General features: G+C 40.7%; 1 protein-coding gene and 1 long non-coding RNA gene across 3 annotated transcripts in view; one reads left to right on the forward strand and one right to left on the reverse strand.

Annotated features, from left to right (window-relative positions):
- Positions 1 to 20,315, forward strand: part of LOC148982117 (uncharacterized) — a 252,742-nt gene that overhangs the window by 67,697 nt on the left and 164,730 nt on the right. The gene's annotated exons all lie outside the window — the stretch shown is intronic.
- Positions 16,441 to 19,831, reverse strand: LOC120465388 (transcription factor Sox-9-A). 2 transcript variants are annotated; one of them, XM_039655108.2, is made up of 3 exons: positions 19,169 to 19,831; positions 18,465 to 18,712; positions 16,441 to 18,053 (listed from the first exon to the last, which is right to left on the reverse strand). In XM_039655108.2, exons 1-3 carry the CDS (start codon positions 19,579 to 19,581, stop codon positions 17,413 to 17,415), a joined length of 1,302 nt encoding a protein of 433 aa, XP_039511042.2. In that variant the 5' UTR covers positions 19,582 to 19,831; the 3' UTR covers positions 16,441 to 17,412. The 2 variants fall into 2 exon arrangements, with proteins under 2 accessions (XP_039511042.2, XP_039511041.2); XM_039655107.2 differs by having other exon boundaries at positions 16,441 to 18,056.

Here is a 20,315-nt window from a genome sequence, read left to right on the forward strand (position 1 = left end):
AAATGAATATTCAACACTACCTCATAGCTCGCTTTTATTTCCCCCATAAAAGGAACTGAACACATTTTGAAATGGCATTAATGGTGTCAAATTGAAGTTTAACCTTCCGCTGGAAATGTTTAATGCCGATGATCAGTGGGGCTTGATCTCAGTTCCCCATGTAAGGTCATCTGCCCTATTAAAGATGTTAAATGTACATATCAAGGAATCAAACAGCATCACAAATGAGATCTATCAGTTGTTTCTCCTAAACAGAAATGAAATGGAGAGCAAATGGAGACTTTGAAAGGTGTTTAGTGCTTTAGTTCTCTTAGCATCTGTAATAGATCATTGCAAAAGAAGACCTATTTGCAGACCTAATCATTGCCGTGCTCGCTGTGCTAATTGGTTTCTGTTGTGTGTACATTCTCAGAAAATAAAGTACATAATTGTACCTTTAGAGGTACAATGGCTTGTCACTGGGGCTGTCCCTCAAGGGGAAAAGATTTTGTACCCTTGGCATAGGGTACCAAAACTTTTATTTCCTTTATTTCAAGGTTATTTTAAGACTACTCAAATATAGTGATAAGTTGAAATCTACATTAAATAATTAAGGTATCATTAAAACCTTTAAAAAACAACTTTTACAACAAAAAAACCCCCCAAAAAAACAATGGCTTAGCAGCGTCTGTCTCTTGATGTTGTAGACAGCAAAACTCTAGTGTTAAATATGGATCCAGACTCAAGAGTGTTAAATGGTAAAATATGAGTGTTAAATTAACATTCAAGAGTGTTAAAGTTAATGAGCTCATTAAGTGATTCATTGAGTGATGATTGACCATCTAGAAGGAGAAAATCTATTTTTAAGACACCATTATGGTGATCAGTGCTTGCTTTAGTTAACTGTTAACATAAGATTTTGTTTGGCTGTTGTATCTGAGTTATAACTGCCAGATGAACAAAGAGAAAATCTGATCAGGTGTTGTTTATGTTTTGACATAATCATAATTTGTCTGAATCACTGAACTCATTTAGAGTCTAACCTCTGACTTACATATATGTACCTTGGGGTCCAATAATAAGCCCTATTAGTGTAGATTGTACCTTGGGGGACAAAAATGGACTCCTACTGTATGTACCCCTTTTTCTTCCAGTGTAAAAAGATGCTGTTCGGGAGCTTGCAGAAGTATGATGTCTTCATATTGGGCGTGTCCCATCTGAACCACAGACTCACTATGAGCCAAACCACAGAGAACAGCTCTGCCAGAATGCTGATGGCCACTTTCCCAAAGGAGGATTTTATGTTTTAGACAATGTAAGTAGTGCAATTGCCCATCATGTTCATCAGTTATGTGGTTGCTAAGATGTTCAGAATGGTTGTTAGTGTTTGGCTATGGTGTTGCTAGGACATTGTGGTTGCCAGGGTTTTGGTATCCAGGTGCTAATGTGTTTTTAAAGTTTTAGCATGTTGCTGGTGTTTTTGGTTTGGTTGCCATTAACCTACCCCAAATCTCTATGATATTCTGCTCTGTAGATATTGCTCACTTCCCTTTTTCAATGTTTAAGTGAAGTTTTGCATATCTAAGGATAATTTCCCATTTGCACACTCCACCCCCCTGAGCTTACACATAACAACTTCCCAAAATGGACTGTGTAAAGTAAAAGAACATCAGCTGAGTGAAATGTGTCATTCTGGCTTTCGATTCCAATCTACTTGGCTACTTGGTGACGTAAATGTAGTCCGAGACAAATGCAGCCCTTCAGTTGGCTTGATTCCTGGTTCCTTCGACTGTTATGGAAATATGACAGGTGTGGTCTATGTTGGACTGATTGTAAGTAGCACCACTTGTCTGTCTCAGGCCGACTGGGCTATCGCATCACTCTGATGCATACAAGGCTTGACAATATCCATATGGCAGAGATCACATCTGGGGTTGATGGTCATATTGGAAGTCTATAAAGTAAGGGTTGGTGGAAACCTGAAAATACTGTGGCAGACACTAATGTTAGCGTCTTTATTGCAATTCAACACTATATTCAGCTGGAAGCTGTCTTCAACACCTCAGGAAATGGAGGAGTAGAAAGTACTCTGACACCGAGTTACATTGGGATTCAGTCATCACATTTGCATCTGACATGCAATGCATGGCCATTACTAGAGGTAAAATCAGTTTCCCATGATGTTCCACCAGTGTCAGGTCCTATATGGGCACGGCAGGGTGGCCTTCACACAATACCACGCATCTGATGACTGATGGATGGGCCCGGCTCAGTGCTCGTCAATAACACACAATCAATCAGAGCCTGTCGACCTAGCTGACGGCATAGCCTTTCTGTGGACGCGTAGGTCAAGAGCTCTGTCAGGAACCCTCCTATGACCAATGATCCTGCTGCATGGTGCAAACCACGTTACATGCAGGGCTTCTTTCTAAAAACAAATGTTTGTTCGAGAGATTACGGCTATGTGTTTCTGTGACGTTGATATCAATTGAAACGGTGAACGTGATTTCACCAAGTACCACATGTTCCTGGTTCAACATCTTTGTTGATCCTTGAGCAACTTTCCAATCAACCAATCAGATTTGAGGGACATGTTTACAATTTATGTCAAGTTTAGGCTTAGAACCATAGTGAAGAATTTAAACATCAGTGCTATTCACTTTTCATTACCCTCTGATTTTAGGGAAAGTTATGGGTAGGGTTAGGTTTAGGGTAAGTACTACATTTTGAGATAGAAATGTTGATCCAGGACCATGTCTTACTTAGCAAAATCACGGTGACCAATTGAAACCACACTGGAATAGTTCAAGAGGTCAATGTCAACACAGCTCCTATTTACTTCTATATACCAATATCGAACAAAAATAACAAATCAGCTATAAAATCTGCCACAAATTTGTATTATAAGAATCGCTGATTACTAATCAGACTTAAAAATGTATTTTACGGCTGACAAAGCTAATGCACTTAGGGCCACAGCCCTGGAGATTTTAGTTGCAACCCACATACCTGTAGTTTTCAGATTAACCTGAAGGACTTGATTAGCTGGATCAGGTGTGTTTAATCCGGGTTGAAGCTGAAATGCAGGTTTTTTGCAGGAGGTTTGCACCCCTGTTCTAGGGAGAGGTCCGTTTTACAAACCAGGCAATACCAATTTGGGTCCCACTTTATATTAAGTGGCTTTAAGTACTATATACCTACATTGAAGTTACTACTTTGATACATTGGACTTATTGTGTACATACATGTTTTTACATTGTACTTATATTTTGAAAATACCTGCATGTAACTACAACTGTTATTAATTGATGTCATTACAATTGTAATTACACAGTTGACCCTTCCCTTACACCTTAACCCACCCTGATACCTACCCTTACCACCACACCTGTCCCTAACCTTACCCATATCACACCTAAATAGCAGCAAAAGTGTTTTAAAATACAACCTGAACACAATAAGTACATTGTACTTATTTTCCTATGCAAGTACATAGTACTTAAAGCCACTTAATATAAAGTGGGACCCCACTTTATTTTGATAGTCCACTTTACACATTCTGCTTTGCAACTGCATGACAACTTACTCTCATTCGATTATTAGTAGACAGCAGTAGACTGTTAGGTAGAGTTAGGTGTTAGTAGAATAAGTTTTAGTCATTAGAATATCTGTTGGGAAGCATTAAAATAAAGTGTTATCAGATATTAAGCAGACAGTCTACTAAAACTCTAATGACTGATAGTTGACATGTAGTTGCAAAGTTACTTATAGTTAGTAGAATGTCTAAAGTGTACTATCGAAATAAAGTTACCAAAAAATGAGCACCTAATTCGAGTGCCCCTTTTAACTGAAAGATGGCTCTACCTTTCCTCACATTGGCCCCTAATTTATCAAAAGTGCGTACACAAAATTTCCAGCATACACCTGGAGTACACCCAAAACCACGGTGACTTTGAGATTTATCGGCAACACTTTATTTCGATAGTCCACTTTAGACATTCTACTAACTATAAGTAACTTTTTAACTACATGTCAACTAACTGTCATTAGAGTATTAGTAGACTGTCTGCTTAATATCTGCTAACACTTTATTTTTTTGGTCCCCCAACAGACATTCAACTGACTAGAAATAACTTGGCGACTACAAGTAAACTTATTCTACTAACCCGAACCCTAACACCTAACCATAACCTAAAAGTATACTGACAGTCTACTTTAATATACTAATATTCTAATGAGAGTTAGTTGACATGTAGTTGAAAAGTTACTTATAATTAGTAGAAGTGACTATCGAAATAAAGTGTAACCGATTTATCAATATGGACGTTGGAGTACGGCACGTTCAAATCCTACACCAGCTCAGGAGGTGGTGTACATGCATGCACGTTTTGCGCAGAAAAACATTTCCTATCACCACAAAACGCACTGACAAACTTAAAGATATGATATATCATGACCCACTATAAAAAGAACAACAACATAGTAATTATAAACTTACATAGTAATTAAAAGTGTTTATTTTTGTGCAACTTGGACTTCAATGTTTAATTTGTGTGACTTTACCAAAGCATTTGATTTGTAAGCATATGTATTCCTTCAGTTGTGAGCCTGTGCGCTTTACCTGGCGTCTCAGACCCGGCAGGTGCTCACGGATTGGGTTCGGTAATGAAAGGCTTTCAATGATTAAAAAATAATTCAGACTGACAAAATAATAAAAAATACATTCTTCTTCTTTTAAATATTAATAATACAAATAATAATAACAACAACATTCTTCTAAATAACAATAAAAAATCATAATAATTATAATAAGAATATTACAAATTGTCATGCCATTATTAATGTGAATGAATGGTACTCCACATCACATCATCACTATTGTACACCCTAATACATGTGACGTGATACGAAATTGAATGCTAATTGTGTCAAAAGACGTGCTGTAAAATAATGCATTGTGACAGGTCATTTCGGCTCCAGGTCAGAGAAGTTTCTCTTCTTTGCCGTCTTCCGTGTGTCCGTGGCGTAAAATGAGGGCGTGGGGGGAGCGGAGACTTGAATATTTAGGGGCGTGTTATTCTAATGACGATCGTTTTCAGCCGCGGGATTTATCAACCTGGATTTCAAAGGTACGCACAGCTTAATAAATCAGGCGGTGAGAGGAGTGTAAGCATAATCTTTTGCCAACATATACGCCCATTTCTACGCAAGAATGATAAATGAGGGCCATTGTGAGTTAAAGGGTTAGTTCACCCAAAAATGAAAATTCTGTCAGTATTTACTCACCCTCATGTTGTTCCAACCCCGTAAGACCTTCGTTCATCTTCGCAACACAAATTAAGATATTTAAGATATTAAGATCGCTCCTGCATACAGTCCATAGGCTTCTTGAGGGACTGGCTCTTGCTGTCCTCGAAAAGTCATTAAAGACATCGTTAAAATAGTCCAAGTGACTACAGTGGCTCAATCTTAAGTTTATCAAACGACGAGAACACTTTTGTGCGCAAAAAAACAACAAAAATAACGACTTTATTTCAACTATTCGTTTATTTCTCCCTCTGCGCGAGTCAGGTTACTAGTTTAATAGTGTAAGCTTCTGTTATTGTACGTCACACGCATCACACACATGACCAGCGTCGGCCAATAGTGAGCCTACGTGTGACGTAGCTCTACGCAATCACACTACGCTAACTGACTTACAGGCTCATGGAGAAGGACGTGAATAGTTGAAATAAAGTCATTATTTTTGTTGTTTTTTTGCGCACAAAAGTGTTCTCGTCGTTTGATAAACTTAAGATTGAGCCCCTGTAGTCACTTGGACTATTTTAACGATGTCTTTAATGACTTTTCGGGGACAGCAAGAGCCAGTCCCTCAAGAAGCCTATGGACTGTATGCAGGAGCGATCTTAATATCTTAAATATCTTAATTTGTGTTCCGAAGATGAACGAAGGTCTTACGGGGTTGGAACAACATGAGGGTGAGTAAATACTGACAGAATTTTCATTTTTGGGTGAACTAACCCTTTAAGATTTCTCTCATTTGTTTATCAATAAATGGCCAATAAATAGAAAGTGTTAGAGTGTGCTTTGACTGAAGTCCAGCAAGGTATTACAATAGTTCTGAGCGGATGGATGGAAGGTTCCAGTTCCTCTTTTGGACCTTCAGCCCATGTTCCTGGTGATGTGTGTAGTAAAACTGAAAACACTTGTGTCAAATTGAGTCAAGATGTACTCCGTGTGCTGTCGGAGAAAGTGTTTACCTGTCAGTCAACGACATGAGCTGTCACATGTCAATCACTGTGACAAATGGCGAGTCCAGGAAAACAGCATCTTGGATTGCTAGCGAAGGCTGTGGTGGATAAATGAGAGGCAGTGTGTGTTAAAGCGGTGTGTGTTAGCTAACCTCATCCAGGGGCAGTTTGAATCACGTGAAGGGCAAAAGCAGTTGTTTCAGTTCCGCAGAAGGTGACCACTGCCACAAACACAGCAAACCCTCAAGGACTCACTACAGCCATTATTACATTCACCACCAGTCATATATTCTCACTGGGCCTCATTCATGAAACAAAAGCAGAATCAGTTTCTGAGCGAATCATTCTTAAAACCCAACTATTTACATCATAATGCACATGATTCACACAGACATTCATTGTGCCTGTGTTTCATGAATTGAGGATCTACAGACCAATTGTATGTGTATGAGTTTTGTCTTGTGAGAAGTGTAAAACTGAAAGGGCTTTCTCAAAGCGTGAGGATATTCAGCACTGCACAGAACTGAAACTAAAGATCTTTCTACTTACTCAAGGTTTTCAAGGCCTGCCGCTCTTCTTGAATGATTCAGCACATTATAACCCAGTGTGGAGGCTGTGTTTTCCCTCGCATTAACAGGAGCAGAGGTTCAAATCTGGACTTTTAGGTTGTCATATACCTTGGAATTGAGTCAGTGTTTCCCATGGCCTGCAAAACTGGAAGCGGAGCAAACTTTCCCTTTCACGCTGACCTAATCCATTGTTGTGTGGCTTTTAAAGGTTAAGGTTTTGGAAACTGGTTCTAGATCAGCATACAGGGAAGCGCTGGAGAGCGAGTGGTCTGGGAACACGAACAGCATGTGCGACCCTTTCAAAATCTCCTCAAAAACTTTTTGTGGACGAGGAGAATGAGGGGAAAAGGCACTGGAGAAGTGTGTGTGTGTGTGCCCAGGGAGAGAGGGGAAATGTGTTTGACATACGCTCAGCACACACAGCCGGGGAGGCAGGAACAGCAGGACACGATTAATGACCGCAGAATAAGATTGCTACAATATGGCCTCCCTCGGCCCTGCCTCCCTTTCTGTCGGCCTGTCATATTTCACGGCCCTGTTTCACGAGAGGCCGTTTTGTTTTTTCCCCTTCTCCTTTCAGTGCTCCCCCTCTCGCTCTCAATTTCTCAGTAAGCGTCATTGATATGCAGAAGTGTGTTCCTGGACTGCAGACTCTGTTCTCATGGTCGGCCTTTAAAACAGCTTGGCGCTGACTCACAGGTCCACAACTCTTGTAAACATTCAGGTAATGTTTCCCAACTCTTTGAAATGCGAGTTTTACCATCACAGATGTTCCTAAAGTGCACATGTGACGCGGCGAAGAAACATTTGACATGAAACCAGTGCATAACAAGTGGATTTATACGCTGATTCTGTCTCAAGTCAAGTCACCTTTATTAATATAGCGCTTTTTACTGTTTCAAAGCAGAGATATCAGGAAAATAATGCAACAAAGTTTGTTTCCAGAAGAGAATAGCGTCACAGTCCAGCTTAAGTAAGTTCAGTGATGGGTCATTTTTGTTGTAAATAAGTTATTTACAGTATATATACTGTATATAGGCGCTCTGGAGTAAACCGTGATGTCCAGCTCTGTTCAGTTCTTGTATAATGGTGTCAATGCAGGCAGATATTAAATGAAATGTCCCATCTTTCTCTGTTTCTGCTTATTCCCTGAGTCTCGTGCGTTCCCTCGCTGACAGCAGCTGAAAAGAGAAGTGACGGCTGTTTGTTTAGCTTGCCCTCGATGTCACAGACCTGATGGTCTTTCACTGATAAGCCGAGAGCAGATTTTAGCATGCTGATTTGTAGCACAACAAATAAAAGTGGGTTTTAAAGACATCTGTGAGGGTTGAGGGCAGAAATCTGGCAGCCAAATGTTGTGTTTCCAGTAGTGAAAGTGTGCGGCGTCCTGATCTGTGGGACTGGGAAAGAAAGGTGGAGCGACTCGCTGGATCTGTGCACATGAGCGTATCCGTAGCCAGACCAGCACGGCTGTGTTTGTTGACGTGTCCAGCAGAGAATCTCAGTGTTTTCGCACCGTTCATCAATCAGGAGCAGGCTTGGTTTTCCCAGGGTCAGACATGCTCTCTGCGTTCAACCAAACCTCTAACTGTATAATAATGTTAACAGTGGCTCCTGTAGCATTTCTTATCTTCACTTAGAACCAGACATAGACATGTTCTAAAGTCCTGTGAGTTTAGTGAATCTGACAAAAAACATGCCTGAGTCGCATTTCCTCCCAAAGTGAAAAGAAAAACACGTTTTTTTTAAAATCACATTACATTGTGCAATTTTTTTCATGGCAATTAAAACATGTTCTCCTAATCTGTCCAGACATATTTTTTTAAATACTTTATATTAAGTGTCTCTAAATAGAATTGTACTAAATGAATCAATTGATACAATGCACTTGTTGTGTAAACACACGTTTTACATCGTGCTTATATTTAAAAATACCTGCATATAATTACACTGTAAAAAAGTAATCACATAATATGCTTAATAACTCATTATGGCAAGTTTGCTGATTTGACTTAATTAGACTGTGTCATTTGAACTTTCAGGTGATTAAACTCAACAGCTTTAGTTAACAGTACTCAGAGCCTCTGGCATGTTGGACTGGATCCATATTTATACTGTTACGGTGTTATCTGGTGCAAACAATTGTCATACAATAAGCAGTGAATACAATTTTAAATGGTTGTTAATAATTCTATTCTTTCTAGAGTCTTTTTCTGCACGTGGTCAAATAAATGGCCAATAAGATGTCAGCTTTGCACACTTACAAGGTGTTGCTGCACAAGGCAGTCCTTCACATTCACAACCATCATATTTATATTCATATATTAACATATTTGCTTCAGGTAATTACAGCATAAGAAAAAAACAGTAGTAGTAAACACTACTCTTAATTTGCCAAAAACAATGTCTGGGTAACGTTTCATCCCAACATCAAAAAAAGTTTCAATCCCTTTAGAAGTTTATGGAGGAGTGATCCAGCTATCAGATTTAATAAAAATATCTTAATTTGTGTTCCGAAGATGAACGAAGGTCTTTTAGGGTTGAACAACAGGAGGGCGAGTTACTGACAGAACTTCATTATTTGGGGTGAACTATCCCTTTAATGTCAGGGTTCACATTCACTTCTTATGGATGGCTAGAATTTCATAGGCGAGCAACAGCAATTCGGCTGGTGTTGCAGAAAGGACAGCGAGACAGACAGGAGAGAGAAGTCCATTTGTGTTGCCTGGCCGCTCATCCCGATGATCCCACCAGTCCCAATGCTCCGAGAGGCACACATACCTGTCCCCGCTGTCCTCCCCTGGCCCTGGCCTACACTCCTCGTGTTTCTGATGGTCCCGATGCTCCAAGATTCACAAGTACCTGTCCCCGGTGTCCTCCCCTGGCCCCGCCCTGCACTCCTCATGTCTCTGATGGTCCTGATTCTCCGAGAGGCACAAGTACCTGTCCCCGGTGTCCTCCCCTGGCCCTGGCCTGCACTCCTCGTGTTTCTGACGGTCCCGATTCTCAGAGAGGCACACGTACCTGTCCCCGGTGTCCTCTCACCGGTCCTGATGTTCCGAGAGGCACACGTACCTGTCCCTGGTATCTTTCCTGGCCCTGGCCTGCACTCCTCGTGTTTCTGACGGTCCCAATGCTCCGAGAGGCACACCTACCTGTCCCCAGTGTCCTCCCCTGAACCCACCCTGCACTCCTCATGTTTCTGACTGTCCCGATTCTCAGAGAGGCACACGTACCTGTCCCCTGTGTCCTCCTCTGGCCTGGCCTGCACTCCTCGTGTTTCTAACGGGCCAGATGTCAGTGGTGAACACATGGCTCCGCTCGTGTCTCCTCACACCTGTTTCTCACAGCTGCCCAGTAAAGCTCCCATTAGCTCCAGCACAGCTGCAGTGCATTCTGGGACATACGCCTGCACTGCACACATGTCTCCGGATTAACCGCCTTCACAATGTTTCAGAACAACAACATGAAACTGTGGCCACGTTATTTCAGGTTTACTGTATGTTGTTTTTATCAGTAGCACATAGTATAGACACATTTGACCTTGTGTAGAGTAGTTCTAGGATGTCCATCTACACACACTTTACAAAATGCTGGGTTGTTTTAACCCAATTTTGGCTCAAATATGGACTAACCCGTTTTCTGCTGAACAAAAAAGAAGATGTTTTGAAGAATTAAACAGTTTTTGGTCCTCATGACTTCCATAGTAAAAAAACAAAAAACACTATGGAAGTCAATGGGGAAGTGTCATGATTTAAAAAAAACAAACATTTTGATGCGACTAAGATACTAAAGCGCATGTTAAGTACTTATAATATTAAATGTTATTTGATATTATATTTAAAGTTAATGTTTTAAATGTGCTAAATTGCAACTACACCATTACAAGTGTGTAATTACAAATATTACAAATATTAACAAATGCATGACATACACGTTATAGTGACAGTATATTTAAGTTTACCATGAATGCTTGTTTCGGCTGGAAACATCACGTCTATCATTCCAGTAACAAGTACTCTGCTAAAGCATACTTATTTTTGCTGAGGGCTAATTACAGCATTTTTTATTGTGAATTTCAATATGAATAGAAATTTCATGAGGAAAACTTTACTCTCACACACAAGAGCCGTTCTGTGTTCTTAGCTTGTTGCTAACACTGTTGAGTTTCTTCTAATGTGAGCATGTGCTGTTAAATCTCTCCTCTCTAACTCCTGAGAACAGTTGCTGGAGCATGTTGATGTTCAGTAGGACCTCCAGCTGCCCTGTTGCTCTCTCTCTCTCTCTCTCTCACACACACACACACACACACACACAAATACAGCATCTGGAATCAGTGTCTTCAGTGCTCTATGTGTGACAGAAAAAACAGCATAAATTCACATGATTGGAGCTTTTATGGCACACACACATACACATGACAGAACCGCTCCTGTGCAGCTGCCTTTAGATGAGTGAAATTACACTTTAATAAACCGCAATCAAGCCTTATGAGGCACATAGGTGGGCAGTGAAGACAGTTACATGTTAAGACTGCAGAATACCAGTAATTATATTAAAGGGGTCATGAACTGGCTTTTTAAATTTTATTATATTGTTGTCTGAGGTCAACTTATGATGTACGCTTGGTTTTTGCATTCAAAAACATCAAAATGAATAAGTAATAGGCTATTTTGTACCCAAGTTTTTAGCCTACCTGAAAAACGCTCGGTTTTTATGGGCGTCTCGCACTGAAGACTTGGAAGTAAACTCCCACTGCTGTGAGTGGATAACAGTTTTGCATATTATAATGAGTTTCCACTTACCTCAACGATGCACTTGGGGGAAATTGTTTTGAAAACATCCAATGTTGTAAAATGGCAACTGGAATGATTCAACCCTTAGTCCTTGTGTTGCACAATTCCTGTCAGATCCAATAGACGGCACAGCACCGTTCTTTACTCTTAATCGGTCTGCAAATCCAGTCTTGTTTACAGAACAATCCTCAGTGAAATGAAGCGAACAGACGATGATGTTTTACCTCATCAGCTGGAATGTCATTAAAAATAAAGTTTATCCATGCAGTCCTAATGGAATCCAGAGGAAGCTTATGCAGCGACTGTCTTCCACAACAATAGTCTGTATTGCTCGGTAGCTCGATCCAGTTTGTCATCAAGAGGTAGGCATCTATGTTATTTGGCTATGCGGGTAATGCGCGAATCGGTGGGTGGGGCTACACTGACCGTGTTGAAGTAGGCGTCGATTTTCTCCTGTGGGGGTGTGTTTTATCCTCTTTGACGTCATAGTTCCCCACTTTGAAAAACCCATTTCATGAGGTCTTTAATAATCACATGTTTTCATTCTAGAGAGCTTGTGTGTGTGTGTGTGTGTGTTTGACACCCATGGCTGTGTAAGCTTGTTTTTGCCACAGTTTAAAAAATAAAATTGCGAGTTTATCAGAATTGAGTGATAAAAAAAAGTCAGAATTCTGCTCGCAATTCTGACTTTATAACACGCAATTGTGAGAAATAAAAAAGTTGCAATTACCTTTTTATTTTGTGGTGGAAACAAGCTTCCAAACATTTTATCCATTTTCCCAAACTTTTAAAAAAACAATTTTTTTAAATCATTTTAAAAATGACTTGAACGTGTTAATTAGATTTTAAAATGAACATCCAAATGAATCACTTCACTACTTGTCAGTCTGTTGGGACTGGGAGACAAAAAATAGTCCCAATTTTTTAATAGTTTGATTGGATTAATGTCAATCTACTAGTTATGTATTTATTTTAATATGCTTGAATGATGTTTCTGCTGAGATATTTAATGGACCAGTGAAATATGATGAGTTTGGCTCTGGCTTTCAAAGAGAGCTTTCAGAGGAAGCACAGGATCTTCTGTCTCGTCCACTTTATACTTTTCTTAATACCTTGTCTTTAAATCACTTTCCTGAAGAATTAAACCTTCTCTTCTGAAAAGAAAGCATTTTCACACCTGAATGTCACATGATTGCACTGCGTTGTTGGACGTTTAGAGATTTCTATGCGAATATTAACCAAAGAAATAAACAAATTTTGTATTTAGTAGATTCATACCGTATGTCATGATAAATCATGTCAACACTGTGAGACCCAATCAGAAAACGTTTCTGCATTAAGAATATGTTAGGGCATGTAATGTCATCATGTGTGTGCCGGAGCCAAAGAACAATCATTCAAGGATGATAATTGAAAACAGTTGGAAGGATGGTGGTGGAAAATCCCACAATTATATCAAGATTATTCCTCCGTGTATTATTGCATCTGGGCATTGAGTGGAGAACATAGCTGTCTTATGCTGGAACCTCTGAGACTTCACTGGCGCTGGATTCATACTGTACCTACTGCGCTTTATCCTCCTCAGAGACCCAATACACCGCTGAACCAAAGACAGAGGGACACCAGATAAACATTACCTGGATGACAAATGGGTTTCGACTTCCGAGCTTCTAATGCTCAACACATTACTCTGTGTCTCCCAGAAGCATCACTAGCAAACTGTGGTCGCAAGTTCTTTCATTGACAACATTGTTGAAAGTCTCCCGAAACCATAGTTCCACCAAACATTTGCTGACAGCTTTGAAACATACGGGTTGCAACTACATCTCTTGGGCTGTGGTTAGAAGCATTAAACCACCTTAAAGGATTAGTCACACAACGATGTTCATGTCTTTCTTTCTTCAGAAGAAATGAAGGTTTTTGGGGAAAGCATTCCAGGATTGTTCTCCATCCATGGGGTCCAAATGTGAGTTTCAGTGCAGCTTTACAAAGGGTGATTCCTCGGCTGGATCAAGTCGAGACACATCTGGAACTTCGACACCGTTGGACACACGATATGGAGAAACATCCTGGAGTGTTTTCCTCAAAAACCTTCATTTCTTTTCTTCTGAAGAAAGAAAGACACAAACATCTTGGGTGAAGGGGTCAGTAAATGACATTGCGCTCTTGGGCACAAACAAGCAAGCTAATATTCAGTACATTTTACACTGTAATTTAAAAAAAAAAAATTCTAATTCCACAGAAAATAACTGTGATTTTTTGATGATCGATGTCTCATTTTAAATTATACTCAAAACACTGTCAAATTACAAATAATATCTGTAAAATAAAAATTCAGCTGTTATTTTAGGTGTTGTGACATTAATGACAAATTCCAGTCATTTACATTTTTTATATATAAAATTGATAGAAATTTCTTAAATTACATAAAAACGTATGTAAAGTTACAAATATAATCTGTAATTAAACAGTAACAAAACAGTTAAATGATAAAATGGTAAATGACCGGCAGCTCCCCAAAAAACTGTAAAATTAAAGTAAAACATCCTAAATTAAATAAACTGAAAAACACTGTTATTTACATGTATTTCCTGCATTATTATGATCAAATACCTTCATTGTAAAAAAAAAATCTTTAAAAAAGGGCCAACAAAAACCATAAAATTAAAGTAAATTTAAGTAAATATGCTAATTTAAAATAAAGTGCAAAAAAACTTTAACAAAAATTTGATGTCACCATAATGGAGATCAATGTTTGCTTTAGTGGGGCTCTTGACCCTTAAGTTTTTAACATTAGCGTTTCTCTGGCTGCTTTGTGTTTATGATACACTTTTGTTACAGCAAGAAATGCAGGAGAATATATCAGATGATGCTAGTCATTTATTGATGATGTCAAATGGTGCCCTGATGTAACAGTGAAATATCTGAATATGTTAGTTGAGATAACATTATAAAGATGGACTTTAGTTTTAAACTAGTTTTAAACAAGTTCCTGAAGGGGTTCCCTTCGCCCTTCAGCCGTTACTTATTCACGATACAGCATAGCCTCTCGTACCTTATTGCTTACAGTATATTTATGATTACTTATAAAGTACTGAATGGTTTAGCTCTGCAGTACTTGAGCGAGCTCTTAACGCATTATAGTCCTTCACGTCTACTGCGATCTCAAAACTCCGGCCAGTTGATAATACCTAGAATATCAAAATCGACTGCTGATGGTAGATCCTTTTCCTATTTAACACCAAAACTCTGGAACAGTCTTCCTAACATTATCCAGGAAGCCCGAAGTCAGTTTAGAGCTAGACTAAAACCCAACCCAATAAGAGACGATTGCAACTTCCATTTCATGCCAAATGTAATGACTGCTAGATTTCAAATGAAGGCAGAGTTCAATAGATTAACCATTCTGGATATTAAATCTTGAGATCATAAGATCTTAATACTCCGCTGTGTGAATGATTCCTCCAGTGTTTTGTGGTTTATCAGTGGAGTGTGTTCAGTCAGAGGGACCACCCATAGGGCCGATGTGTGTGTGTGTGTGTGTGTGTGGAATAATGATGAGTCCCTCTGGGAAACACTGGGATCCTTTCCTGTCTGTCCGATGGGACATTCCCATTCCATCAAACGCTTCGCTGCCACTGCAGACAAGTGCACTTCCTAAATCTTTATTACGTTTGTGCAGTTTAGCAAACTGGACAGTGGTTCAAACTGAATTGGTTAAGCATTCTGTTACAGCTTTTGAGTTAAATCACTCACACATGAGCAATTTACTTCCAGTTTACAATTTGATTTGGACACAAATGAATGCACGTTAAATGACACCAGTTTTGTTTTATTTGACACACACACACACCTAAGATTATAACCTAAGATTTTCACACAACGTAATGTTTTTAAATGGCAACTTTATATGCATTAGCTGATTTGTTTCTACTTGTTTTAAAATAAAGTTTGGGGTTTTGCCATTTAAAAAAAAAATGCTTGGTATAAAAAGCATTTTGCACAAATACATTGGCACTTTCGTTCATGCAGTTTAACTAATGAAATTAAACTGAAACTCAAGAATATTGCAGGCCACATTCAATGGTTCAGATTTTTTCCTCCCACGTGGGACAGATCGGATATGACCAACAAACCTGTAAGCCTGGATTCAGATATTCTCTGATCGGTTTTAGGCCTCATTATATGTGGAAATAAATCTGATATGACCTGGATATGTGCATTGTAAGCAGACAGATCGGAGATTCCCGTCAATGCTCTTTATACTCCACCTTCAGAGCCAATGGTTTTCCTGGACAGGTGTGCAGTGTAAATGCGGATATCGGATAATATGGGCCACTACTACAATCTGATATAGTCAACAAATCACAATTGTGCATCAAGACCTGCAGTGCAAATGCAGCCATATGTAAGCGAGTTAAAGGCAAGAATCCAGCGGTGTCTATCATGTCTTCACCATTTCTGTCATCAAACATATTGTTCTGCGGTTTATAGATGCGTTTTGCCGCTGTTGTTTAATTAGCTACGACACAGTGATGTGTGTCGCTTCACTGATCTCCTAATGACTGATGAAATCACCACTGTTGTTTTTACAGCCGAACGCTGGAGTTCCTGCTTTCCTCCTGATCGCTTTATCAGCTGTCTCCAGCACAGGATCATCCCCCTTTTACTTTACTCACGCCATTCTACATCATGTTTGTACGTTAATAAAAGTTGAATCATTGCATGTGAACTGAATTGTCTTTAAAGTTGGACGAATAGATCGCTGTGGTGTGATAATGGTGTGCTCATGTCATGAAGATCCCACAAAAAGCTTGATTGAAAAAGACATTTTAAAACAAACGATATTTTCTATATCTTTCTTTTATTGCAAATAATGATACAAAAGATAAGCTTCCTTTAAGACGGTGGCATGTTTTACAGTTTATTTGAATGATATAAAGAACGAGGGAAAGAAAGAAATGCTGGTGTTTTCATAGAGATGTAGCCAACAGCCCAGTTGTTTCTATGACAGGTTTGATCAAGTTTCACAATTATGATCGGCTCTCAACTAGATTATCAAATGAACATTTTTTCAAATTTAAAAATGGAAACGGTAACAAACGATAAATAAATGAGATCGTTAAAGTTTGCACTACAACTAAATCATAATCATCTCTGGAAACAATTTATCACAAATTAGTCGTACAAAGCCGAAGTACATGACAGTATTACTTTCAAGTCAAACGAACACTAATGAATAAATTAAAGAGGTTAAGACTCCATGGCATCTGAAGGAATGTCAATCTGACCAATGGGGAGCAACGGAGGAGCCTCGGGCCAAAGGGCACTTCCTGTTTCGCCTCCACGATCTCTATAGGCACAGATGGATGAAGGCAGTTTTCACGGAAACACCAGCTCAAATATGGCAAATACGCTTAGAAGTGTTCGAGTTCAGACTGTACATCTTTCCCCAGCTAACTTGCACATACTCTGCCCAAGTTTTAAGAACCCCTCACAAATATATACAGAGGAAAATATCAGGCAAAAGCAGTCTTTACAAAAATATCATCAGTGAAGGAGGTCTCACAGGCAGCTGCGTATAAATCCCCCAATCCAACAAAACTGAGAAGAAAAAAAACACATACACAGTACATACTAAAATAATTATCTTGATCTGTCCTCACAGAGGATTTCTCTTCATTATATCTAGAAAAATATAATCACAACTCCAAGCAACGTAAAAAAGGCACAGTCGGGAGCCATTCCGTGAGTTTGAGTACTTTGAAAGATCTCCAGGGTTTCGAGCGAGGATCTCAGGAAAGTCTCGGCAGGGTCTCAGGGCCGGGACAGCTGGGTGTAGACTGGTTGCTGCTGCTCCCAGTGCTGAGGGCTGTGTGGTGGAGGCACCGACGGGACGCCCGCCGTGTCCGCTATGGGGGTGTAGATGGGCCTCTGGCTGGGGCTCATGTAGCTGAAGGCGGGGTACTGGCTGTAGTAGGAGCTGGCGGGGCTCTGGTGCTCGTACTCGTACTGCGGGCGGGCGGTGGAGGGGTAGGGGGAGCTGTAGTGCTGCAGGTTGAAGGTGGCGTAGCTGGCGTGTTGTGGGGACCCCTCGCTGTAGTGGCCGGGACTCAGCTGCTCCGTCTTGATCTGAGTCCTTTGCTGGGGCGGCTCGCCGCTCAGCGAGTGCTTGGGCATCCAGGCCTGAGATCCGAGCCCGTAGCCGGAGGAGTACGCCTGGCCACTGTTGGAGACCGGGATCCCCGGGTGCCCATGAGGAGGCAGGTACTGGTCGAACTCGTTGACGTCGAACGGCTCCAAGTTGGAGATGACGTCGCTGCTCAGCTCGCCGATGTCCACGGCGCCAAAGTCGATGCCCTCCTGCAGAGGACGGCCTTCACGCTTCAAGTCTGCTTTGCTGGACGGCACGTCTGTTTTGGGGGTTGTGGGGGGCGTGGGGGGACCTTGGGACTGACCTGCTTTTCAAAACGGAGACGAGAAGAAATTTTAAAAGAAAGAAATGTAGAACCTGGCACACATTATGTCGCTGACGCAATCAGAAAGCTGATAAAGATACACAGCGACGTTAAGAAGGCCAGATAAGATTTATGAGTTTCCCTGCAGGCGTTACATAAGGTGCTGTAGCTTGCAAGGGTACAGGACTCCAGTAAAGTTAACCCTTCATTTATACGGCGCTTTTAACTATATAAATTGTTTCAAAGCAGCTTTACAGTGATAATAGGAAATAAAAGTAACGCAGATCGTTTTGTCTTTACAGCTGCTCAAGAACAAGTTGTGTCCAGCTAAAGTTAGTGATTGACTACAACTAGTGTTTTGACTACGAAAACAGAAAACTTTTTTTTTTTTTAATGACGAAGTTGAAGTACCTGAGTGGTCTGCCGGGGAATGCACTTCTCCCATGCTGGACGTCGGAGAGTCGGCCTGCTGCAGGGCTTTGAATATGGCATTGGGAGAGATGTGCGTCTGCTCGCCGTCCTCGCCGTCGGTCTGGCCGTTCTTCACCGATTTTCTTCGCCGGGGCTGGTACTTGTAGTCGGGGTGGTCTTTCTTGTGCTGGACCCTGAGGCGCTCGGCCTCCTCCACAAACGGACGCTTCTCTCCCTCATTCAGTAGTCTGCAAACATCCATGAGAAATGATCAATCAGATTTACCCTCTCCAGTTAATAATTAAAAGAAATAGGTGTTCTTAAAAATTATTATTTATTTAATGAAATAAGCCCGAAAATGAAGACGTTTTCTATCCAGAACAACACTGACAACACATTTGAACTTTTTATACACTAACGTGCATGTAAAGTAAGGCTTAGTTTGCCCATTTACAGTTAAACAATCCTATATATTCACATGTACTCAAATTTACCAGTTTTGGTTTATTAGCATATTTAGTTCATCTAATATTTAAAATGCCAATGCATTTTTTCCAGAGTTACTAAAATAAATAAGTGTTCTGGATTTCGTTCATTTCTAGAATAAAAATAAAATTAAAAAAGAAATGCATTAAATAATTTTATTTCTAGAATAAAAATAAAACTAAAAAAAGAAATGCATTGAAGTAAACTGCATGCGTTACCTCCAGAGTTTGCCGAGTGTTTTGCTGAGCTCGGCGTTGTGTAGGTGCGGGTACTGATCCGCCAGCTTCCTGCGCGCGGCTTGAGCCCACACCATGAACGCGTTCATGGGTCTCTTGACGTGCGGTTTGCTCTTGCTGGAGCCGTTGACTCGGACAGGCATGGGCACCAGGGTCCAGTCGTACCCCTTCAGAACCTGAGACACCGCGTCCCTAATGCACACGGGAAACTTGTCCTCCTCGTCCTTCTTAAACTCTCTCAGGTGCTGCTCCGCTCGGGTGCTCTCGCTGTCCGAGCCCGAGCCGGAGGGACACGGAGACCCGGCCGAGTCCTCGGACATGCTCGGGCTGGGCGCGTCGGACAGACTCTTGTCCTGCTCGTCGCTCATTTTCAGGTAGGAGTCGAAGAGATTCATGCAGAAGAGTGAAGAAGACTGTCGTGCAGCGGTAAAATCCTCCTGCAGGAGTTCAGTCGGGTGTGTTGAACGCGCGCGCGCTCCTGCGCAAAAGTGTCCAAAGTTCCTCAGAACTGCTCAGATCTGCGGCTCGCGGGAAAACACACACACATGCGGGCACACGACATATATCACTGAGATGAAGACGACAAATCCTGCCTGAGTGCGTTAGTGTGTCGAGATAAGGAGAGGTTCTGCTCCCTCTCTCTGCAAATCACATCACTTATATGTGGATGAATGGAGGCGGAGCAGAACACGATCTCTCTCTCTCTCTCTGACACACACACACACACACTGTAGATGAACATGACACTATAGATTGAAAATATAAACTTTACAACAACCTGCTGCTCTCCTGGTTTCTTGAGTATTTAGTCTACACTATAACAATGCATAAACGTAAACATATGTGGTTTTCTGCAGTTCTCCATTTGGTACATCTAAATGCCAAATGAGTTCATAAGTGTAGTTGAGTGTGTGTGTGTGTGTGTGTGTGAGCGCGCGCGTTTGTGTGTGTTGAATGAATAGCAGTCACAGCTAGTTTGTTGGTTTTGTGACCAATAGGGGGCGATATGAGTTCAGGGACTCGAGCCTTCGTTCATCAATAGCACTGCCGACAAACTGCTGCACTCCGTTTACTTAAAACCAAACAAAGCTTTTATCAAGATCACAATTATTATAATTATTATTATTTT

The sequence above is a fragment of the Pimephales promelas genome, chromosome 3, assembly GCF_988280905.1.
Source record: "Pimephales promelas chromosome 3, fPimPro1.hap1.1, whole genome shotgun sequence".
Taxonomy (NCBI): Eukaryota; Metazoa; Chordata; class Actinopteri; order Cypriniformes; family Leuciscidae; genus Pimephales; species Pimephales promelas.